Raw genomic sequence first — 21,797 nt, forward strand, 5'->3', positions numbered from 1 at the left:
CTAGAATTAAGTTTCTGATACTAATGATAAAATTATTCATACGACACTTTATACTCCAAGTTAAAAGGATTGCACATCACTTTATATATATTATCTCTAAGTAATTCATAAATTTTAACAAGACCACCAACTTCACAGTTTACAGAACAAAAAATATCACAAAGTCACTGAATTTAAATTTCAAACAAATTAAATCCACTTCTTTAATGGAATATGAATACAAATTGGATGATGCAAACAATTAAAAAAAACTTTCATATCTTGGTACACATATATTTATTTTTGATAACATTAAAAAAAAAAACAATTAAAATCCATGAACAGTAATGAAAAATTATTAAACATAATTCTTTACCTGTAAATATAGCATGGCAGTATATCAACATATATACTGAGATGATGCACTGACCCAGACCAAAATATTCTTACTTGAAAGCCAGAACATTTATATAACCAAGCATATGTCAAAAGTATGCCAATAAATATACATGTACAGTTGTTAAACAAACAGCACTTGTTTACATATAAAACTCCTAAGACACAGTAACATTTATCCCACAACTTGTCATAATGAGATTCGCATCATCCAGTTTTGTGTGTGCCGAGGTTCCACTTACATTGTCTACTGAGTTGTCTCCCTTAAAATTCATAAGCACTAATGTAAATTCTTAAAATTTCCTAGAACGTCAACAAAGGGTCTGCTATAATAGCATGGTCTCTGGTTTCTCCATAAATTTCTTGAATTCTGCTAACCACTGAGCTCCCACCGCACCATCTACTACTCTGTGGTCACAGCTTAGCGTTACCGACATCATGTTAGCAGCTCGGTATCTGTTATGTATTAAAATACTGTATGACATGTAATACATGTACCCACTTTTGTGCATTGTTGGTCATCTCAATTAAATCAACTAGTTATTTTTTCAAAATAATTGTTAACAGTTTGCCAAAATTTCCAGTTCTTATGGAATCTACAATATATACAGTTAATTAGGATACAAGGATAGCGATGAGTGTTACACGTCCTGACTTACCCAGAATTGCTATCTTCATCTACTACGAGTCTTTTCTCTGCTCCCCCAACAGCCAAAATACAGGCCTGTAAAAAGAACAAACTCAAACTAACTAAATAAATGACTGCATGCCAAGAGCCCCCCTTCCATCCCAAAAATCTTTTTACTGGATATAATTTCAATCTATTTAAAAATATCAATCAGAATAGTGAAATACAGCTTGTGCATACGTAATCATCCTAATGCATGTACAATATTCACCAGTCAGTAAAAGTAAATCTCATTATCTGATGGTGTACATTCTAGTAATTTCTACCATGTATCGGGTAATTTTGGCATAGGGAATATATAAAACGACAGGCCCAAGGGCCACAATGTTCACCTGAGTAACTAAATCCTGCTGTTCTTAAGAAGATTTTAAAAAGGATTTTTACATTCCCATGAAAAAAATTGTGACTCCATATTATGGCCCCACTGTAAGTCTAGATGGTCTCTCACAACATGAGGATGCTTCATCATCAATATGACTAACTTGGCCCTGCAATTATGGAGAAGAAAATTCTTTTCTCTGTACACATGCTTCAGGTAAAATTTGATCCTGATTATTACCAACTTAAACTCAATTCAAACCATAATTTGAAAAAAAATAAATCCATACAACTTGAGAATGTTTGCAAATAATAGTTCTATTGTGGTTCTTGAGAAGATTTTAGAATGTTTTTTCTTATACAGTCCAATGCAAGACTTTGATCTCCTATTGTGGCCCCATCCTACACCAGGGGACCATGATTTAAGCAATTTAGAATCTACATTATGTTATAAAGTTTTCACCCTTTGATCCCTTACTGTGGCCAAATACCTCTGGGGGCCATGATCTGAACAATTAAGAATCTACACTACCTCAGAAGATTCCAGATAAGTTTCATCTCTTTTGGCCAAGTGGTTTTTGAATAGATTTTTTAATTACCCTATCCTATTTTTGCCTTTTCTTGATTATCTCCCCTTGAAAAGAGGTTTGGCCCTTCATTTGAACAACTAACAATCCCCTTTACCCAAGGATGCTTTTTGCCAACTTTGTTCGAAATTGGCCCAGTGGTTCTTGAGAAGAAGTTGAAAATGTGAAAAGTTTTCATATGGAGGGATGGCGGAGAGCTCATTTGAGCTTTCAACTTAGTGAGCTAAAAAATAAAAAGTTAAGGCCAACTTTAAAATAATGTTTGTTTGCCTTGACTTAGGATGAAAATTTTGGGTCTGTAGGTAGGTGGAAATTTTTTATATACAGAAAAATTTCAACATCAATTCTGAATTTCAAAATTTATTTTCTGGAATGCATAAAATGATTATTTCCTGGAGTTTAAAAAAAAATTTTGCGACTGGCCATTTTGGAAAGGGCAACCAAAGAATTTTTCAAAGATGGCCTAAGATAATAATGTTTTATTTTCTAACAGATTTTTATTTTATTTTATCCCATGTTTACCCCTTTATCCCATGGATATGACTCATTGGATAATTTTTTCATAATCCACAGTTAAGTGCAGTTGTGACGTCACAATGGTTTTTGCGTTAGAGTGATGAAGTAAAATAAAGTGGAGTCCTATATAAAACAGTGTAAAACATTGGTTGTGAAGTATTAAACATGGGATAAAAAGAATCTCTCATGATTTGTAGTTGGATATGACTTTTATCCAGTTATCCTCGTCAAGGCTCGGGGATAAAAAACACACAACTCGTTGGATAAAAATCATATTCAACTACAAATCATGGGAGATACTATATTTATTTTATAATAATCTGTACAATAACTGTACAAACTTAATGGAAATGTTGGTGCTTTATATTTCGGTGAATTTTTTTGATCTGCTAAAAAAAATCAACTTTGCAGCGTGCAAATACCCAATACAGTAAAAAAATGCTTATAGTGAATATGCTTCTAATGGTTTGATGCTTACAGCTAAGTGATTTGCATTCCCGGTGACTTTAAAATATATTGTTAACTTGAGGGATATAATAAATAATGTTTAAAACAAAGTAAAATTGTTTGTCCCTGGCACTTCATTATAAGCGTGTTTTTACTGTGTACGGTATGTACTGTGGGTATCTTACCTGAGGCGGATTTATTACTGCTGAAAAGGATTTAATTCCAAACATCCCTAAATTGGAGATGGTGAATGTTCCTCCCTAAACAATGTAAATATCACAATTTATAATGTGCAGTACATGTATTTACACATTTATACACAAAATGAATTGTGTAGAAAAGTTCAGATTTTTGGAATTGTGGGGGAAAAAAAAATCTTGATATCACATAGATAATATTCAGCCATTCATTTTAATATGTTTCAATTTGCACAAAAATATTCTTTCAAGTAAAGTAAGAATTTTAAAATTCTCCAATGTATAGCGGTTAATGATTTGAGCAATTCCATATTCTCAGATGATCTATTCAGTTTTTAAACATTTGTGCCATGAAAAACTATTTTGCTCATGGATATTTTTTTCAACTCAGCTTAAAAGTTGTACTAAATTTGGATATTTGTCCAATCAATTGATAGACATGATTCGTAAGTACCAAGACTGCTAGGAAGTAATCCCTCAAATCTTACAGTTGTAATCCAGCAACTTTAGCAAAACTTGCCTTTCTTATTAAATTCTGAGTACCGGTATATATATTTGACATAGTTCAAATAAATGAAACTTAGAAAGTAAATATTCTTCTTAATGTAGGAGGGATAATTTATCATTTGTAAAATTCTAAACACATCATATCATTTGAATTAAACATTTGCAAATGACTTACCTGAAATTCATGTGGTTGTAATCTTCCTTCTTTTGCTTTGGCAGCTAGTAATTGTACATCTTGATTGATATTTGAAAGTCCCTTAAAAAAGAAAGATACATAAAAAGGTCTTTCTTCCCTCTATCTTAAAGATAAAAATAAATACATGAAAATCTTTCAATTAAAAGTACAGTCAAGGCCCGTTATCTCGAACTTGATAGGACTGAGAAAAAACTTCTGAGATATCCGAGGGTTCAAGATATCGAGGGTAAAATACTTAAGAAATATGTGGTTAGGACTTCCCAATCACTTCCACATATCAATGGTATTTGAGATATCAATGTTCGAGATACTGAAGTTCAACTGTATTTGTTCATGATAGTGCAACAGTACACACTATGAAAGTTCTCAGATACTGATTAACATATCAATTTCAATCGAATGATCCCGGGGGTATATTGTTTTTGTCCTGTCTGTCTGTTTGTCTGTTGTCAACTTTAACAGAGCCAATAACTATTGTGCTGTCAAGGGTAAGGCTTTAATATTTGACATGAGTGTTTATTACGACAAGACCTTTCCATTGGTACAGAAATTTTTGATCATGTGACCTCAACTGTGACCTTTGACCTACATTTGAAAAACTTTAACATTGGCCATAACTATTGCACTGTAGTCTACCTCCCACTCCAGAATTGTGTTACCATCGGGGGCATAGTGTTTCACAAACACATCTTGTTTATTTATTTTTTTTGGCTAACCTGTGCCTGAAATAATAGACATACCTTGATATCAGCTCTGCTAACTATTGGAGTAATTAACCCTGCATCTGTAGCCACAGCAACATTAACATCAACAGAATTGTATCTGAAATGAAATTACTAAGAATATCACTTTTGCCAAAGAATTCACCTTAAAATACTTAAAATTTGAAGATGATACGTGTGGTAAAATATACTTAAATTCTATAAGAAAAAGTGACTTCATTCTTATGGTATACCAAAAAATTACATAAAGTACTGGGTAAAACAAGCATATAACAATAATTCTGATTTATTATAAACCAGATAAGTTCATAAAATGATTTTAACTATAGGGATTTAAAATCATGTCACTATAAGCATGACTCTATCGTTGTATCCATGTTTTACTGTATTCCAGCTAAAGTTATATCCCAGCTCATTCTCAGTTTACGTTTTACAAATATAATGCATGCACTTAATGACAACAGGGATTTAAAATTCTGTGAAATGCTTACTGCCTGATGAAGTCTCCCTGCCATGATGAATTAGCCTCTGGAACTCTCTTACAAGCTAATGCTGAGGCTTTGATAATAAAGTCATTTACTGACAACTTAATTTTATCCTTGGAGAGAATATCATTCAGCTCCTTTCTAAGCCTGTAAAAAAATAAATAGATAGTAAGTTATTGTAAATTTTGCTAAAAAAAAAAAGAAACCTGATCAAATTAGTGAGACGAACAGAAACAGTATAAAATATAGATAAGTTTATTTCAATTCTGGGCCAGAAGGTTAAAAACCATTTCATGAAAGTTCATAAACATTACACTTGTACAAATAATATGTTATAACAAAATAGTTTTATTACAAGAGAACATTTTCCTTTCACTAATCATATTGACTTACTGTAAAATTCCATCCATGTTGACATCTATGGTCAGATAGTAATGTGGAACAGTCTGTTTGGACTCCAGCAATCGTTTAGCAATTGTCTACCAATAGAAAAGAATTTGTTTATGACTGGTTTCTAATTACAGTGTATCTAAGGGATGGATCTATGTATCTATACCAAAGCATTTGCATTTTGCTTTCAAATTACTCACAAAGAGTGCCTGAGACATAATGTCAGGCCTCTATGTGACTTCTAAAATTTAGGCGCCAACTGGCTCCAAATCAAAAACATTTAGTCGCCAATGCAAATTTTAGTCGCCAGGTAAATTTTAAAACTGATATTAGTCAACATATAGAGATATGTCCATTGCTAACTTTTTAACTTCTTTTCTGCTCTTTATGAAATAAAAATTGAAAATGGTTATAGTTCAGTAATTTGACAAACACCAAAATGGTCACCAATTTGGCGACTTATAGAAAAGTTTTAGGTGCCATGGCGACTAAATTAGTCGCCAATTAGAACCCTGAATGTGCATACCTTTCTCATGCCTGATAGCTCAATGTCTGTGTACTCCGCCCCTGGTGCCATGACAGGTGAGGGTACTGCTGGGGCCTGGAATCTTAGGACGTCCTCCGCCTGAATGACCCCTCCCTGTCCTGACCCGGTCACCATCTACAGCAGTTAAACCCAAATTATCCCCAAATTCTGTTTAACAAAACATGTTCTACTTACCCAGTATACAATACATTCTTCAAGAGGAATACTATGACACAGCATCTTATACAAAGAGAATACTTAAAAGAAATTCTGTCATTAAATATACAGATTTTGTTGATAACTTTGTATCTTAACCTGTAACATGGAAATGGGTACATAGGATATTATTAATTTCCTCTGCCTCTCTATAAACACGTATCTTAACAAAAAAACCAACAAAATAATCTTAAAAAATAAATTCTTACAGAAAGATCCACTCCACGCTCTGCTGCAAGTTTCTTTGCATAAGGTGTGGCTGGGACTCCACCACCTGCTACAGGTTGTGGCGCTGCTGCCACAGGTGGTGGTGGTGTCACTGGAGCTGCTGCCACAGGTGGCGGGGGTGGTGCTGTCACCTTGGGAGGAGGAGGTGGTGGAGCTGCCTTTGGAGGTGGTGGAGGGGGTGGTGGGGGTGTAGAAGCTGGCTTTGACCCACCCGGTGGTTGGTCATCCTCCGGTTTGGGAACATAATCCTTAAATGCTGCAATATCTCCCTCCTCTTCCACGATTATACACAACAGCTGAAAAAATAGCAATACACACATGTTGACTGGTATAATTCTTACATGCATCTTATCTCTGCAACAAAAATGTATCTGACAAGGAAAATTCTGTGTTTTGTTACGTACAACAATCATCAGAAAAGACTTTGTCTGTGTTGTTCATTAGCCTACTGTTACGTACAACAATCATCAGAAAAGACTTTGTCTGTGTTGTTCATTAGCCTACTGTTACGTACAACAATCATCAGAAAAGACTTTGTCTGTGTTGTTCATTAGCCTACTGTTACGTACAACAATCATCAGAAAAGACTTTGTCTGTGTTGTTCATTAGCCTACTGTTACGTACAACAATCATCAGAAAAGACTTTGTCTGTGTTGTTCATTAGCCTACTGTTACGTACAACAATCATCAGAAAAGACTTTGTCTGTGTTGTTCATTAGCCTACTGTTACGTACAACAATCATCAGAAAAGACTTTGTCTGTGTTGTTCATTAGCCTACTGTTACGTACAACAATCATCAGAAAAGACTTTGTCTGTGTTGTTCATTAGACTACTGTTACGTACAACAATCATCAGAAAAGACTTTGTCTGTGTTGTTCATTAGCCTACTGTTACATACAACAATCATCAGAAAAGACTTTGTCTGTGTTGTTCATTAGACTACTGTTACGTACAACAATCATCAGAAAAGACTTTGTCTGTGTTGTTCATTAGCCTACTGTTACGTACAACAATCATCAGAAAAGACTTTGTCTGTGTTGTTCATTAGACTACTGTTACGTACAACAATCATCAGAAAAGACTTTGTCTGTGTTGTTCATTAGCCTACTGTTACGTACAACAATCATCAGAAAAGACTTTGTCTGTGTTGTTCATTAGCCTACTGTTACGTACAACAATCATCAGAAAAGACTTTGTCTGTGTTGTTCATTAGCCTACTGTTACGTACAACAATCATCAGAAAAGACTTTGTCTGTGTTGTTCATTAGCCTACTGTTACGTACAACAATCATCAGAAAAGACTTTGTCTGTGTTGTTCATTAGCCTACTGTTACGTACAACAATCATCAGAAAAGACTTTGTCTGTGTTGTTCATTAGCCTACCGTTACGTACAACAATCATCAGAAAAGACTTTGTCTGTGTTGTTCATTAGACTACTGTTACGTACAACAATCATCAGAAAAGACTTTGTCTGTGTTGTTCATTAGCCTACTGTTACGTACAACAATCATCAGAAAAGACTTTGTCTGTGTTGTTCATTAGCCTACTGTTACGTACAACAATCATCAGAAAAGACTTTGTCTGTGTTGTTCATTAGCCTACTGTTACGTACAACAATCATCAGAAAAGACTTTGTCTGTGTTGTTCATTAGCCTACTGTTACGTACAACAATCATCAGAAAAGACTTTGTCTGTGTTGTTCATTAGCCTACTGTTACGTACAACAATCATCAGAAAAGACTTTGTCTGTGTTGTTCATTAGCCTACTGTTACGTACAACAATCATCAGAAAAGACTTTGTCTGTGTTGTTCATTAGCCTACTGTTACGTACAACAATCATCAGAAAAGACTTTGTCTGTGTTGTTCATTAGCCTACTGTTACGTACAACAATCATCAGAAAAGACTTTGTCTGTGTTGTTCATTAGCCTACTGTTACGTACAACAATCATCAGAAAAGACTTTGTCTGTGTTGTTCATTAACCTACTGTTACGTACAACAATCATCAGAAAAGACTTTGTCTGTGTTGTTCATTAGCCTACTGTTACGTACAACAATCATCAGACTTTGTCTGTGTTGTTCATTAGCCTACTGTTACGTACAACAATCATCAGAAAAGACTTTGTCTGTGTTGTTCATTAGCCTACTGTTACGTACAACAATCATCAGAAAAGACTTTGTCTGTGTTGTTCATTAGCCTACTGTTACGTACAACAATCATCAGAAAAGACTTTGTCTGTGTTGTTCATTAGCCTACTGTTACGTACAACAATCATCAGAAAAGACTTTGTCTGTGTTGTTCATTAGCCTACTGTTACGTACAACAATCATCAGAAAAGACTTTGTCTGTGTTGTTCATTAGCATGCTTCACAACATAAAGACTAAGTTAATTATTTCTGGGAGGAGTTTTTTCCCTTGGTGATTAGCATAATTATTCCTAAATGTGAATGTATGTAGCAAAGTTATAATTAGTGAAAGATTTTTTTTTCTTAATAATAAAACCTTTATAAATGAATACCTTTCCTATGGGAATATCTTTGGTACCCTCCTCCACAAATATCCTGGCAATGTACCCCTCCTCTGAGGCTTCAAATCCCATGGTGGCTTTATCTGTCTCAATGTCAGCTAACAGGTCCCCCTCGGAGACCTTATCCCCCTCCTTCTTCTGCCATTTACTGATAGTTCCTGTCTCCATTGTAGGAGACAAAGCAGGAAGGACAACTTTTGAATGGGTGGGCAAGTCTGTTTATAATCAGAGTTTTATTTAAATGTTAGTAAATGAAAATAATTCTGTACATTTCTCATGTTTAATTTAATAATACACAAAGTATAAGATATCAAATAAAAAATGAATTTAAAGAGAGTTGACAACATTCAAATGAAAGTTAATTATTACAAATTCAGTCAACATTTTATATAAATTATTCATAAATATCATTTGACAAAAGAAAAAAAAATAGTATCAAAGCTTGTTATCTTGAACTCAAAAAAAAAAATGAGAAAAAACTTTGAGATATCCAATGGATTTGAGATATTGAAGATACAATACATAGAGAAAAGGTGATTGTGACTTAAAAACTCACTTTGACATACCCATGGTACATGTATTCGAGATACTGAAGTTCAACTGTACTTTACCTGCAGAACTGTAATATCTGTTGAATACATTGCTCTCTGACACTCTTAAAAGATTACTTCCTTTTGAAACTTGAGGATATCCTTTGAATCTGCTGAAATGTATAACAGTACCTGTTATTATGAGTTTATAAGGTCCTTTACTAGGGGGAGAGCATTATACACGACATGTATGAGCAGCATTACGAGATTCACTACAGAAATGCACAGATATTACAAACATTGTAAAAATCTGACTAACTTTATTTGATAGAGTTATTACTTTACGACAATAATGTGTCTGACGATTGAAAAAAAGCTTGACTATACCAAGAATATTTGATAATATCTACCATGGAGATAAGCTTCATGCTTTGTACTTTTTTTTAGAAGATACAGCTAAACTTCGAAATCTCGAACACAGATATCTTGAATACCCTGGATATGTCGAAGTAAGGCCGCGGTCCCGACGAAATTTGCTTTATAAATGATTAAAATAAACCCCTCTATGTCGAACACGGTAATGTCGAATACCCCGGTTATCTCGAAGTAAAATTGTGTACCTATTCATTAAAATCACATGTGTTATCTCGAAGTCAGGATAATTTTCCGCTCTGATGATCAAGTCCGTTAGGTAAACTGAATGCTCTATTGATAACACCCACCTGTCTGTCACGCTCGGGTTACCTGTGTTCCTGTGATCAACAGATAATTAATAGCGCGATAATCATACGAAGTGTATGTATGGCTTACCTTGATTGTAATTATGCAAGCAAAAGTTTGTGTGTATAAGTCTAATGCATAGGTGTGGATGACACGTTGTTTTGTGGCTTGGGTACGTTTATCTTGATAATCACTATTTAATGCTGTGAAATATGCGCGCATACAAAGTTTATGGATATGAAAGTGAAAATCATAAACATCGCAGTGAAACAAAATTCTGTAATTTGATGCAATTAGAATTTATTTTCCCTAAATGAGCGTGCAGAATTTATAATCGTCCGTACACACCAACATGTGAGCGTGTGTCGCAGTGAAAAACTTGTGCTGTAGTGCCCTGTGATTCAGTGTTGTTCTGTTGTTAGACAAAAGTGAGTGATTCTTCTTTTGCATTTGATTTTATTATCATGGTAAAATAATCTTCTTTTAACTGATTATACATATATGAACATGTTTTTCCAATAAAAGAAAATGTATACTTCGTTTTTTATTCTGACAGCGATCGGTTTCAAATTTACAATGCATAGACGATATCCGGTTATGTACACATAGGAAACGATGCTAGCGGTTGACCTGCCACGTTGGTAGAAGGATTATACTTCTGTGCATATTATACAAGCCTTTTATTTTGTGAATTATGAAGAAGATGTAATTTTTTTTTTTTTTGATCGCTAAATACATGTACATGCATATTAAAGAAATCGTATACAGAATTTCAAACAAGAAGGAATTTAACATGTTTTTACTATTAAGTACATGTTCACTGCACTAAGTTTATTTGAAGTTCATTTGAATTATAACCCTCGATATGTCGAACCCCCGGATATCTCGAAGTTCATCAACGGTCCCGTCAACTTTGAGATAACGAAGTTTAACTGTATATATTTTCATTTTATGATTTTATTTTATTTGGCGCACCTATGAAAGGAGGTTATTTGTCACCATTTTAAAACTTCACAATAAAATCTGTCACATTTATTTACCAGGGTCCCATAAATTTCAAGGCTTGACTTTTAATTTTTATGAGTATGTAACAGGAAAGGAGAAAATGCAGACCAGACCCAGATTTGAACCCAGGCTCCCTGAATCTCCAGTCAGGTGCCCTTGCAACTGAGCTATCTGGTCACCTGCAATCGACCCATCTGACTGCAACATTCTATCCTCCTTAAAGGTCTTCATCCCCTGAAGACATCAACCCAGGCTCTCCCCTGGCAGATCTTTCACCTGTCACTTCCAGGGCATGGCAACAAATTAACAGAGAGGAGAAAAATGTGATGGACCAGACTGAGATTTGAACCCATGATGGCTGAATCTTTTGTCAGGTTCTTTACCAGTTGAGCTTCTGATCACTGGTGATCTAATTCCAGTTTGGTCCCTTGCATTTCTTTCCTTTCCTGTTACAAGTACTAGACCAGTTGGGCTCCTTCCCAAAATTTCTACTAGACCTCATCAAAAATCCACTAGCCCAGTCCTAACAGGAACTTGTAGATTTACTTCTTATAACCGTTTTTAAATACAGACATCATTTCCTGCATGTGTCAAGATCAACTATAAAAAACTATACCATGTCTTTTTGATAAATTGCAGCCAACTAAATCGGGCAAGAAAATTCGTACTGTGCTTTACTCCCAGGTTTCCATATGTAGTTTTCCTTTTTGTCCTCGACAACAGCCCTAATGGGTGTTATTGGGATTATTAATCATTTGAAGTGGGTAGTTTGGAGGTTCTTAAGGGAATGTTTATTCCTCTCATGGAAGTGTCTTAGGAAAAGGACTATTTTAAAGAACAGAGGTGATGAATCGGTCTCCATAATACGGGGAATTAAAACGAAAACAAGGGTTGAAGCGGGAAAAGGGGTCAAAGACAGCGTCTTTCCTGGTATATTTAGTAGTTTGTATATGATTTTTTATTTCATGATTTTTTTTTTTTACACACCAGGAGCAAGCCCCTGTAATTAACAGGTCCGGCACAATCTCTTGATTTAGCTATATAGCTTGATTTAGCTATATAGCTTTATTAAGCTATTCAGAATAGCTTGATTTAGCTATTTTATCACACCTTTTTCTTGAATGTGTTATTTTCTCAGCATGCACAAAAAGTCGCACCTTGGTGCAGTGATAATATTCAACCTTGAACTCTTCTGAAAATAATGTATGTAAAAATCAGTCATCAAATTGCGTCTCCTTAAAAGACTTTGTACTCAAAGTTCTTAAAGTTTTGGGGCTATATAAAGCAATTGATACAGTTACTTCTTCAATGAAATTATAAAGGAGGCCAATTATGGTCAACAAGATAATTGATTGGTAATAATTCAGTACAATGAGAAGCAATCATACTTATCCACGCCTCAACGCACACAGGGTAGTGTACAGTTACTCAAACAATGGAAATTCATCTTTTGCTTAAAAGTATTCATATGCTGCAATGTTAGAACTATCTTTGATTTTGCTTGTTGTCTTGATACCCCATAGTAAATATATGAATAGTCAAATACATTCAACTTTTTGTCTATTTCTTACAAAAAACATTTTTCTGAAAAACTGTATATAAACAGCTTTATCAAGCTATTTTGAATAGCTTAATAGAGCTATATAGCTATTTCAAGCTATATAGCTAAATCAAGAGATTGTGCTGGACCTGATTAACAGTATTGAGATTGGGTGCATGATGTCACGTTTACCTGAATGCCCTAGCCGCACTGGCAGATTTTGTGGAGGCTACTCTCAAAGATACCGAACCTGACTTTTTGCACTTGGATAACACCCTCGCCAGACTCTGTGGACGCAGCATAACGAGTTTGTTCTGCCGATCGTCCAAAATACAAGTCCCAATGTCACCGGAAGTTGTCTGGAGTCAACGTTCTGTCTATTTTCGTATTCATCGTTTTTTTTTATCTATTAATAAATAACGTCATCCGATTTGCTTAACACTTAGTTTTCATTATTATCAACGATAATATTTTTCAAGATTTAGTATAGGCCTAGCTGAAGTTGAAATACGAAAATACAGACAGAGGTGTATCCATGGTCACGAATAAATTAATGGCGGCCTCCATGCATTGAGAGAAGAATTTGTAAACACTACAGAATGCCAGCTGGTATGTATATACTATATATTTAACATTATTCATTGAATGGATTTTTGCTGCTTATGTTTTTAAACATATTTAATAATGGTTTAAAGCTAAAAAAAACTCATCGTAACAAGGATTATTGTGACCTATTTTGACACACATATTTCATAGTAAAGCTTCTTAAAATCATATTGTATTACAGAAAATTTAACTGGTAAGATTGCATTATTCAAATACACTGTGGGGTCATTTTTATACTTTATCGTGGTTGCTGGGGCTTATTTAAATGTTAACAGCAATTTCTTTTATAAAGCATTATTGCAACATTTTAACAGCATATTTGGAAAGAAGATATAATCGAATATAACTCTATTTAGCACTGTGAAAGGCCTGTAAAATTTATCTTATTTCGCTTTATAATATGTGAGTATGTCGGTCATTTTGATTATCATGTTTTAGAGATATATTCTCACGTACAGTTTCCTTGTGATTGTTTTCGGTATATACTAATTAATTAATCAGTTCATCAATTTTATCTGTGAAGGTTTCAAAGGGGTATCATTATATATGTATGTGACGTTAAATCTGAAGCGAGGATGAGCTTTAAGTCTGTCGTATTCAAAATAAGCAATTATTTTTGTCAACATTTATTTCTTACAAGATTCCTGGTGATTTTAAGTTTACTCTTGCTTACGGTTTATGAGTGATTCATGTTATTGCTATTTTTTGGGTGGTGTACAAGGTATAACAGGAGAGATTAATTTTTGCAGCAGATGAAACCCATTCAAAACAAGGAACTAAGGCTGTGACTTTTGACCTAAACCCACGACCTGGTATTGTTATATACATTGTTGATATGGTGTATTTTCGGTGTTGCTAATTTCTGGTGATTGTCCATGTGGTCAGGCCCACCTGCATTTCTAAGAACCTATTCTCCATCACAAGCTTTATCGCTTTATAATCACAATGATAAATAAATTAAACACATTGCACCAATTGATGATTGCACATTTACAGATATGTTTATATGTATCTGTACCTGAATCCACGAAAGCAGGGGATAAATATTGAGTACCATGATTATTTAGTTGAAAAACAATTTATCAAAGTTGTTTTTTTTTTTTTTTTTTTACTTTTCCTAATTTTTATCATGTACTGGTAATCTAAATGCTTAATGTAGAATTTGCTTTCTGCCCAGAATTTAAATAATTGAATTGGTATTTGTCTACTTTTTTAAGCTTTCGCACAACTTGATACTAGTGTCTATAATTTCTTACAGAGACTGTAGGCAGCGATCAGAATGGTAAGGGGTTTGGTTTTCGTTGTGAGGGAAATTACGAAAAATTTAGCACTAGTGATTAGAACATTAAGGGGCCCTTGGATATAACTGATTGCTTTCTAGTTATAGTACTGCAACTAATAAAACGAACACACATGTTTGATGTTGACTTTTTTGTCCCTGCTTTATTATTACAGTACATTAAATCATTAATTACATGACATAAAACTTACTGGGAAAATCATTAATATTTATAAGTAAAATTATGAAGAGCTCCGCGCTCATGTTGGAGAAGAGTTGATGCAAAGCTTCTGTTTGGTTCCTGCCATAGCTTTATATCATGCAATAAGTGGAAAGGCTTTATGTTGTGGGTGTGTTGTACATATATGACTTAAGTATAAAGCAAACCAATGAGGGAAGTCGGGTAATAAATAATATAAATTCTGATTTACACCTTTTCTTTAAAACTGGAAACCAAACGAATTCAATAACTGATTAACCCACTTAAAGTTTCTGATTTTCTTTTTTGCACAACAATAAATATTTTTTCCAGGTGCAGATATACCAAAACTTTATCTTTCAGTGAAAAGACAAAATTGTATCGAGCTGCACAAAAATAATATTTTATTATTTATCCCAATGTTACAGATAAAAAAGATAAAAAGAAGGAAGAAGTGCCTGCTCCACCTACAAATGGCGTCTACATCTTCCCTAACGGAGACAAATATGGTAAGTAGATCTGTATGTCCAACATCTTCCCAAACGGATAAGTGTTCCATATAGTTTACATCCTCCCTAACGAATATGAATACAGAAATAGAGCTCATTTCTAACTGACACAGTAACGATAAGTTTACTAGCGTCTTCTCCAATGGATACAAATAAGGCTGGTACTAATCTCGACGAGATTAGTCGAGACTAAAAATTTTGTACTGACGTCTCTTTCCTAACGGATACAAATGCAGTAAGTATAAAGCTCAATAGCTTACACCTTCTCTAACAGATACACGTAGAGATCCATTGTTTACATCTTTCCTAACTCATTATCTAGAAGGGCTCTATAGTACGGAAGCGTATTACGGCCACAGAAGTATCTTTTATAAATTTGTCAGCATCTCCCATAACACATATCATTGTAAGTAGTAATCTACAAGAGGATTTTCATTTTCCTCAACGAAGACTGATACTTAAATACTAGAAAGATTCATTCACCATAGGTTTCTACCCCCTCCCACATCCAATACCCAGACAAAAGCGGAAGCCTTTCCATGAATGTAAAGTGTATACTTCTTCCCTAACATAGACAGAAACAATAAGAAGGGCTACACTAACTCGGATGACATTCAATAGGATGCAGAGAAAATGACCCTTCGTCGCAGGTTCAAATACCACTGCGAAGTGACACAAAGCAAGTAACCAAGCAAGGGTGTTCTTGACTCAATCTCGTGTTCTTGTCTCAGTCTTAAAACTACTGAGGCCTCACGGAAGCAATATATACTTTTCCTTACTTATGCAGACAGAATAAGGAAGGGTCTGTTTTAAAAGTAATTAATCCTCCGTACCAATCCAAATAAACTGCGGTTCTTGTACCATTTTATCGAATCGAATTTCTCAGAACTCTTAAGAGAAATAGCTGAATTTTATACACAAACAGAGGAGACAGTTTTTGACTCGGTCAGAACATTATTTGTTGTGTATTACATATGAAATTTAGCTAGTGATACCCCACCCTTACTGACAGCTGTTATATAGTTTTCAAGAATGTACTGATGCCTATGCTTTTTAAATTAAACATTTGTCTTTTCGCAATTAGATGGAGAATATCAACATGGTAGTGACGGTTCACTAGAGCGGAACGGTCACGGTGTCCACACGACAACAGACGGGGCAGTGTATGAAGGAGAGTGGAAGGGAGATAAAATGAACGGAAAGGGAAAACTGACTCACCCCTCCGGGGCGGTGTATGAGGGGGACTTTGTTAATAATCAATTTCATGGTCAAGGAAAATATACCTGGAAAAATAACTCATTTTATGAAGGACAGTTCAACGAGAATAAGTAAGTTAGTTAGCAGGCGTAGAACTACATGTAAATAATCATACACGATTTTGTGTTCTTAACAGAGGAGGGAAACCTATTTCTCCCCGAAAGTCATTTACATGTATTTTAAACTAAGCGAAATAATTCAAGACTTTTGCTGATTAATATATGTACATTTGTATTAATAACATGTGGTTAACACATCTATCCAAGAAAATAAATAAAAAAAAAATAAAATTAAAAAAACAGGTAATTAAAATTTCTGTCTTGAATAAAGATTTTTAATGATCCATTTTGCACTAAATAATTTTTCGTAAAATATACATCAGATTTGCATGCTTCGCCAATTATTCGAAATTCTTATCTAAATTAGCCTTACTTTACTTAAAAAGTGAATTCCATTTAATGCAGGATGGAGGGCACCGGACAATTTACTGATACTGAGGGGCAAATGTGGACGGGGACTTTCCGATATAAAGCTGCCCCAGGGCTAAGGTTTGAACTCAAGATGGATTAAGAAAAGATAAAAAAAAAAAACGAGGCTGTGCTGGAGTTACAAACTTAGTAAAAGTAAAGACACACATTTTCATTATGATCACATGTAAATATCTCATGAACGGTTGCAAGTACTATGTATTGTATATTTGTATTTATGTGAAATAATAAATGCTATTCATAAAAAGCATGAATTTGATAAACCTGAAGAATTTTAGGAAAAGAACAAATCTGAGTTCCAAAAGAAAAACTTGACACAACGAAACAGTGACTTTTTGTTTTATTACAACTGGACCCTACGTTTGCAATGATGTGATCTTATGACTGACATAATGATTTCACTAAGTTATTGTGTGTAATGTTAGAATGATTGTCATTTGAGTGGAGACCAACACATGAATGGATTCTGGGATGAGTGGAACAATTCCTATGGTGACCAGATCTATCATAGTATGTCACTCAGGCTGTGGGTAGATCCTCTATGGCGTCCTCTGTCAATCCACACAATCTCCGAAAAACCTGGCCCTCTTGTCGAATCCACTTATTACTCACTATAAAATACAATATCACAATCTATATCTGTGATAAAATACAATATCACAATCTATATCTGTGATAAAATATGATATCACAATCTATATATCTGTGATAAAATACGATACCACAATCTATATATCTGTGATAAAATACGATATCTCAATCTATATCTGTGATAAAAAACAATATACATGTAAGTTTAATAAATACAAGTTCTGGTATTTTAATGGTCCTTATTTTATTATTTTTTAATTATCTCACTTTGTCTTGGATCGTGATATCCGCCTTTGCTATGATGGACTAAAATAGGAACCTCAATAAGTTTCCCCCCTTATTTCCATAGATATATAATTATATAAACATGTATATAATTTAAGACTGTTTAGCATCCCAGAATCCGGAATGTTTTATTCATACAGTCTAGTTGAGGCTCTATATGTGCAATGTACTTGCTAATATTAGCTGTGGGGTAGGGGTAAGCTGGTTGTTGAAGACATCTCTCTCTTTTTTTAAGGTTTGTTTACCTATGCATAAAGTTATTTTGTTTATTGTTGACGTATGTGAGCGCTGTTAAATTGTAAGGAAGAGCATACCATTACAAAGTTAAGCGTTTTTAATTTGTAAGAAATAGCGGAAAGTTTAATAATTTGGACACAGTGGTCCTTCAATCTCCTTCCTTGCATGTTAATTGTTTCCTGCTTATTTATATAAATATTTTCATATCATTCTAGAAGTGTTAGAATAATACCCCATTTAGATCCGATTAAGACGGGACAACCCGCGTGTAGTGTTCGGGAATCCTCCTCTCCGCTCAGTTTTAAATTATACCAAAATGCAGCGCCTCCCTGTAGCAAAATAAAGTTTGAGACAATCAAAGGTTTACTACTTTCATTGGGTATAAACAATTTAAAAGTTTGATTTTTCACAAACTGTCTATGCGTAGTAATTTATGGTACCTTAGCGACCGGTATTCTAGCCTTGACTTTCGGGAACACTGTAGCACCACCAGCTTTTACGTCATTTAGCTGTTATAACAAGAAAATCTAGTAAAAAGAGTGTTCTAACTAAAGTCTCCTAAATCGCTACCTAACAATATCTATATTACTGTAATATCCATTGATACGTTAATACCACAATAATCAGTGTGCCTGATACGCACAATCCATTTTTGGTTTCTTTTCTTAGTAGAAAATTAAGGTAGTGAAATTGATTGGCTCGTGGTTTAAAAAAGAAAAAAAAATAACTGCCGGGCACCGACCTCTACTGATGAAATCAACAACTACAGCTGTGTTTGGTGCTTACGTAAAACATCCACGTCGCTATTCGATCCCCCGAACTCCGAAGGTCCTCCGAATCCAGAATATTGACGGGTGCCCCAAGTGGATACCTCTATAACAAATAATACATTTTATCTTTTTTCATAGCTTTAATTCTATTTTTCTATATTGTTCTATCCGAATAAACTGATTTGAATTATACTAAGACTCAATATGCTTTCCTCGATCTATTTACAGAAAGTTTTATAACTATCTCTTCAAACATCTTGCTTGAAACACTAATGTAACTTTGTTTTAATAACCTCATTTGTTGCAAAATATTGTCCCATCCACATAAACTATTTGGTACATGTATAATTAAGATCGACATATTTTCCTTATGGCAATTTTATACAGTTTTAACATATTTCGTTAAACATTTTGCTTTAACCCCCCTCCCCCTGGGGGATTCAAGATCGTTTAATCATAATAGTCCATACTTATACACATCTACCTGTAAGTCTTCAAATACATGTCGTCATGACTTTTTTGTAAGTGTGAAACTCACCATTTATATGAATGGTGGATCTTGTACATTAAATTCAAGTACTTGTAATACTGATATTATAATAGAAGAAATTAAACTTACCATGTAATCATGATGGACTGTATACATGCCACCAACTCCGTAGTTCAGCACCTACAAATTGTTAATATGCTTTACATTCTTTTTACAAGAACTCTCTAATCTTGGATTGACTTGAATTTTCCCAAACATTCAAACAAATTATAGAAACTATTTTCTAAGGAAGACCTGGAATTTTTCCGAGTGACTTAAGACTTGTTTATACGTTGCACTCAGCCCTGTTGTAAGTTTGATCCTATTCTCCAATCTAACGAGCTCTCTATGTTCATCTGTACCAATCCAACATCTAGAAGAAAACGTGTTACTTGAACAGGAAAAAATAAGGGAAAAAGAAAACGATAGAAACATAGGAAATGAAACGGAAGAAAAACCTGACAAATTCCATCCTCATAAGATCGGGGGTCATGAGTCCACTAGTGACCGTGTGAGTTCAGGGGTCATGAGTCCACTAGTGACCATGTGACCTTGTAAGGATGGACAAATTCGGTTCAACACAGCACTTCTAGAAAAATGAGACTTACGTTTGACTAACCCTAACATCATCCATTTGACCGTAGCGTGTCTCCCCGTTAGGTCCACTTCCCTCTAAGAACACTGTGGATCTAGAGAACTTAAAAGAAGGTACATTGTTACATTATTCACTGTACTAAAGCAATACCTGCATTGTCTATAAAATATGGGAGACATAAAATTCAAAATATAATGTAGCTGATATATATATTCCAATAACTCATCTTAGAAACAGCGTTAAGTAGTCTAGTCAATAACTTTATAGGGAACGAAACATTAAAGGTACCGTATCTATCAACAGAGACATTTTATGTGTGTCTCTGCTATACATCTGAAACAAAAGCAAAACATACCCCTTTTAGGGCAATGGATTTTAGAAGATTTATGTAGTCAGGTGAGATAACGTCATGAAAGAGGGAAATTCTTGGTTCATAATTCACAACTTCTTCTTTTCCCCTGTAATATGGCACCAGTGTTTTTCGCCAGAAGCAACGGAGTTTGGACAGTTCCTGTGCTGTCTACAAAACGTTCTGATATTTCAATTTATCATATGTTTATCTGTATCATACAGAAAAAAAGTTATAGAAACCGTGGATTTTGTTAAATGTTTGAAACAGATGTGGGTTAACTTTACTTTTTGATCTTCCCGACAGAGGGCCTCGTACATAGGGTCACGTGGTTCTGGCTCTGTAACTGTTCCATTGTTGCTTGTTATACTGGATTGGTAAAATGCCGTGTCCCTCAAAATACCACGGTTACCTAGACATATCAAAGGTTACCTAAACACATCAAAGGTTACCTAGACATATCAAAGGTTACCTAAACACATCAAAGGTTACCTAGACATATCAAAGGTTACCTAAACATATCAAAGGTTACCTAGACATATCAAAAGTTACCTAAACATATCAATGGTTACCTTAACATATCAATGGTTACCTTGACATATCAATGGTTACCTTGACATATCAAAGGTTACCTTAACATATCAAAGGGTACCTAGACATATCAAAGGTTACCTAAACATATCAATTGTTACCTTAACATATCAATGGTTACCTTGACATATCAAAGGTTACCTTAACATATCAAAGGTTACCTAGACATATCAAAGGTTACCTAATCATATCAATGGTTACCTTAACATATCAATGGTTACCTTAACATACCAATGGTAACCTTGACATATCAATGGTTACCTTGACATATCAATGGTTACCTAGACATATCAATGGTTACCTTAACATATCAATGGTTACCTTGACATATCAATGGTTACCTTGACATATCAAAGGTTACCTAAACATATCAATGGTTACCTTAACATATCAATGGTTACCTTGACATACCAATGGTTACCTAGACATATCAATGGTTACCTTGACATATCAATGGTTACCTAGACATATCAAAGGTTACCTAAACATATCAATGTATACCTTAACATATCAATGGTTACCTTGACATATCAATGGTTACCTTGACATATAATTGGTTACCTTAACATATCAATGGTTACCTTGACACATCAATGGTTACCTTGACATATCAATGGTTACCTTGACATATCAAAGGTTACCTAAACATATCAATGGTTACCTTAACATATCAATGGTTACCTTGACATATCAATGGTTACCTAGACATATCAATGGTTACCTTGACATATCAATGGTTACCTAGACATATCAAAGGTTACCTAAACATATCAATGGTTACCTTAACAT

General features: G+C 34.4%; 3 protein-coding genes across 5 annotated transcripts in view; 1 reads left to right on the forward strand and 2 right to left on the reverse strand.

Annotated features, from left to right (window-relative positions):
• Positions 1 to 259: 259 nt before the first annotated feature.
• Positions 260 to 13,081, reverse strand: LOC133186846 (dihydrolipoyllysine-residue acetyltransferase component of pyruvate dehydrogenase complex, mitochondrial-like). 2 transcript variants are annotated; one of them, XM_061322200.1, is made up of 12 exons: positions 12,916 to 13,081; positions 9,540 to 9,628; positions 8,920 to 9,143; positions 6,380 to 6,694; positions 5,955 to 6,089; positions 5,432 to 5,517; positions 5,045 to 5,185; positions 4,572 to 4,653; positions 3,811 to 3,891; positions 3,117 to 3,191; positions 1,035 to 1,099; positions 260 to 831 (listed from the first exon to the last, which is right to left on the reverse strand). In XM_061322200.1, the coding sequence occupies exons 1-12, from the start codon at positions 13,023 to 13,025 to the stop codon at positions 702 to 704; spliced, it is 1,533 nt and encodes a 510-aa protein (XP_061178184.1). In that variant the 5' UTR covers positions 13,026 to 13,081; the 3' UTR covers positions 260 to 701. The 2 variants fall into 2 exon arrangements, with proteins under 2 accessions (XP_061178184.1, XP_061178183.1); XM_061322199.1 differs by having other exon boundaries at positions 9,540 to 9,631.
• Positions 13,082 to 13,249: 168 nt separating this feature from the next.
• LOC133186847 (MORN repeat-containing protein 2-like) lies at positions 13,250 to 17,308 on the forward strand. 2 transcript variants are annotated; one of them, XM_061322202.1, is made up of 6 exons: positions 13,250 to 13,332; positions 14,079 to 14,141; positions 14,588 to 14,611; positions 15,236 to 15,316; positions 16,401 to 16,644; positions 17,038 to 17,308. In XM_061322202.1, the coding sequence occupies exons 1-6, from the start codon at positions 13,323 to 13,325 to the stop codon at positions 17,141 to 17,143; spliced, it is 528 nt and encodes a 175-aa protein (XP_061178186.1). In that variant the 5' UTR covers positions 13,250 to 13,322; the 3' UTR covers positions 17,144 to 17,308. The 2 variants fall into 2 exon arrangements, with proteins under 2 accessions (XP_061178186.1, XP_061178185.1); XM_061322201.1 differs by lacking the exons at positions 14,079 to 14,141; positions 14,588 to 14,611.
• Positions 17,309 to 17,384: 76 nt separating this feature from the next.
• LOC133186849 (prolyl 4-hydroxylase subunit alpha-1-like) overlaps positions 17,385 to 21,797 on the reverse strand; it is a 30,515-nt gene continuing 26,102 nt past the window's right edge. Inside the window, exons 14-22 of the mRNA XM_061322203.1 lie at positions 20,705 to 20,829; positions 20,424 to 20,588; positions 20,082 to 20,170; positions 19,729 to 19,846; positions 19,564 to 19,614; positions 18,961 to 19,047; positions 18,615 to 18,683; positions 18,407 to 18,503; positions 17,385 to 17,672 (exon numbers count right to left, since the gene is read on the reverse strand). Coding sequence (XP_061178187.1) covers positions 17,581 to 17,672; positions 18,407 to 18,503; positions 18,615 to 18,683; positions 18,961 to 19,047; positions 19,564 to 19,614; positions 19,729 to 19,846; positions 20,082 to 20,170; positions 20,424 to 20,588; positions 20,705 to 20,829 — 893 coding nt within the window. The 3' untranslated portion in view covers positions 17,385 to 17,580. The remainder of the gene's footprint in view (positions 17,673 to 18,406; positions 18,504 to 18,614; positions 18,684 to 18,960; positions 19,048 to 19,563; positions 19,615 to 19,728; positions 19,847 to 20,081; positions 20,171 to 20,423; positions 20,589 to 20,704; positions 20,830 to 21,797) is intronic.

This window comes from Saccostrea echinata, unplaced genomic scaffold (assembly GCF_033153115.1).
Source record: "Saccostrea echinata isolate AGI-Se365-2 ecotype Australia unplaced genomic scaffold, CSIRO_AGI_Sech_v1 ptg000014l, whole genome shotgun sequence".
Lineage (NCBI taxonomy): Eukaryota > Metazoa > Mollusca > Bivalvia > Ostreida > Ostreidae > Saccostrea > Saccostrea echinata.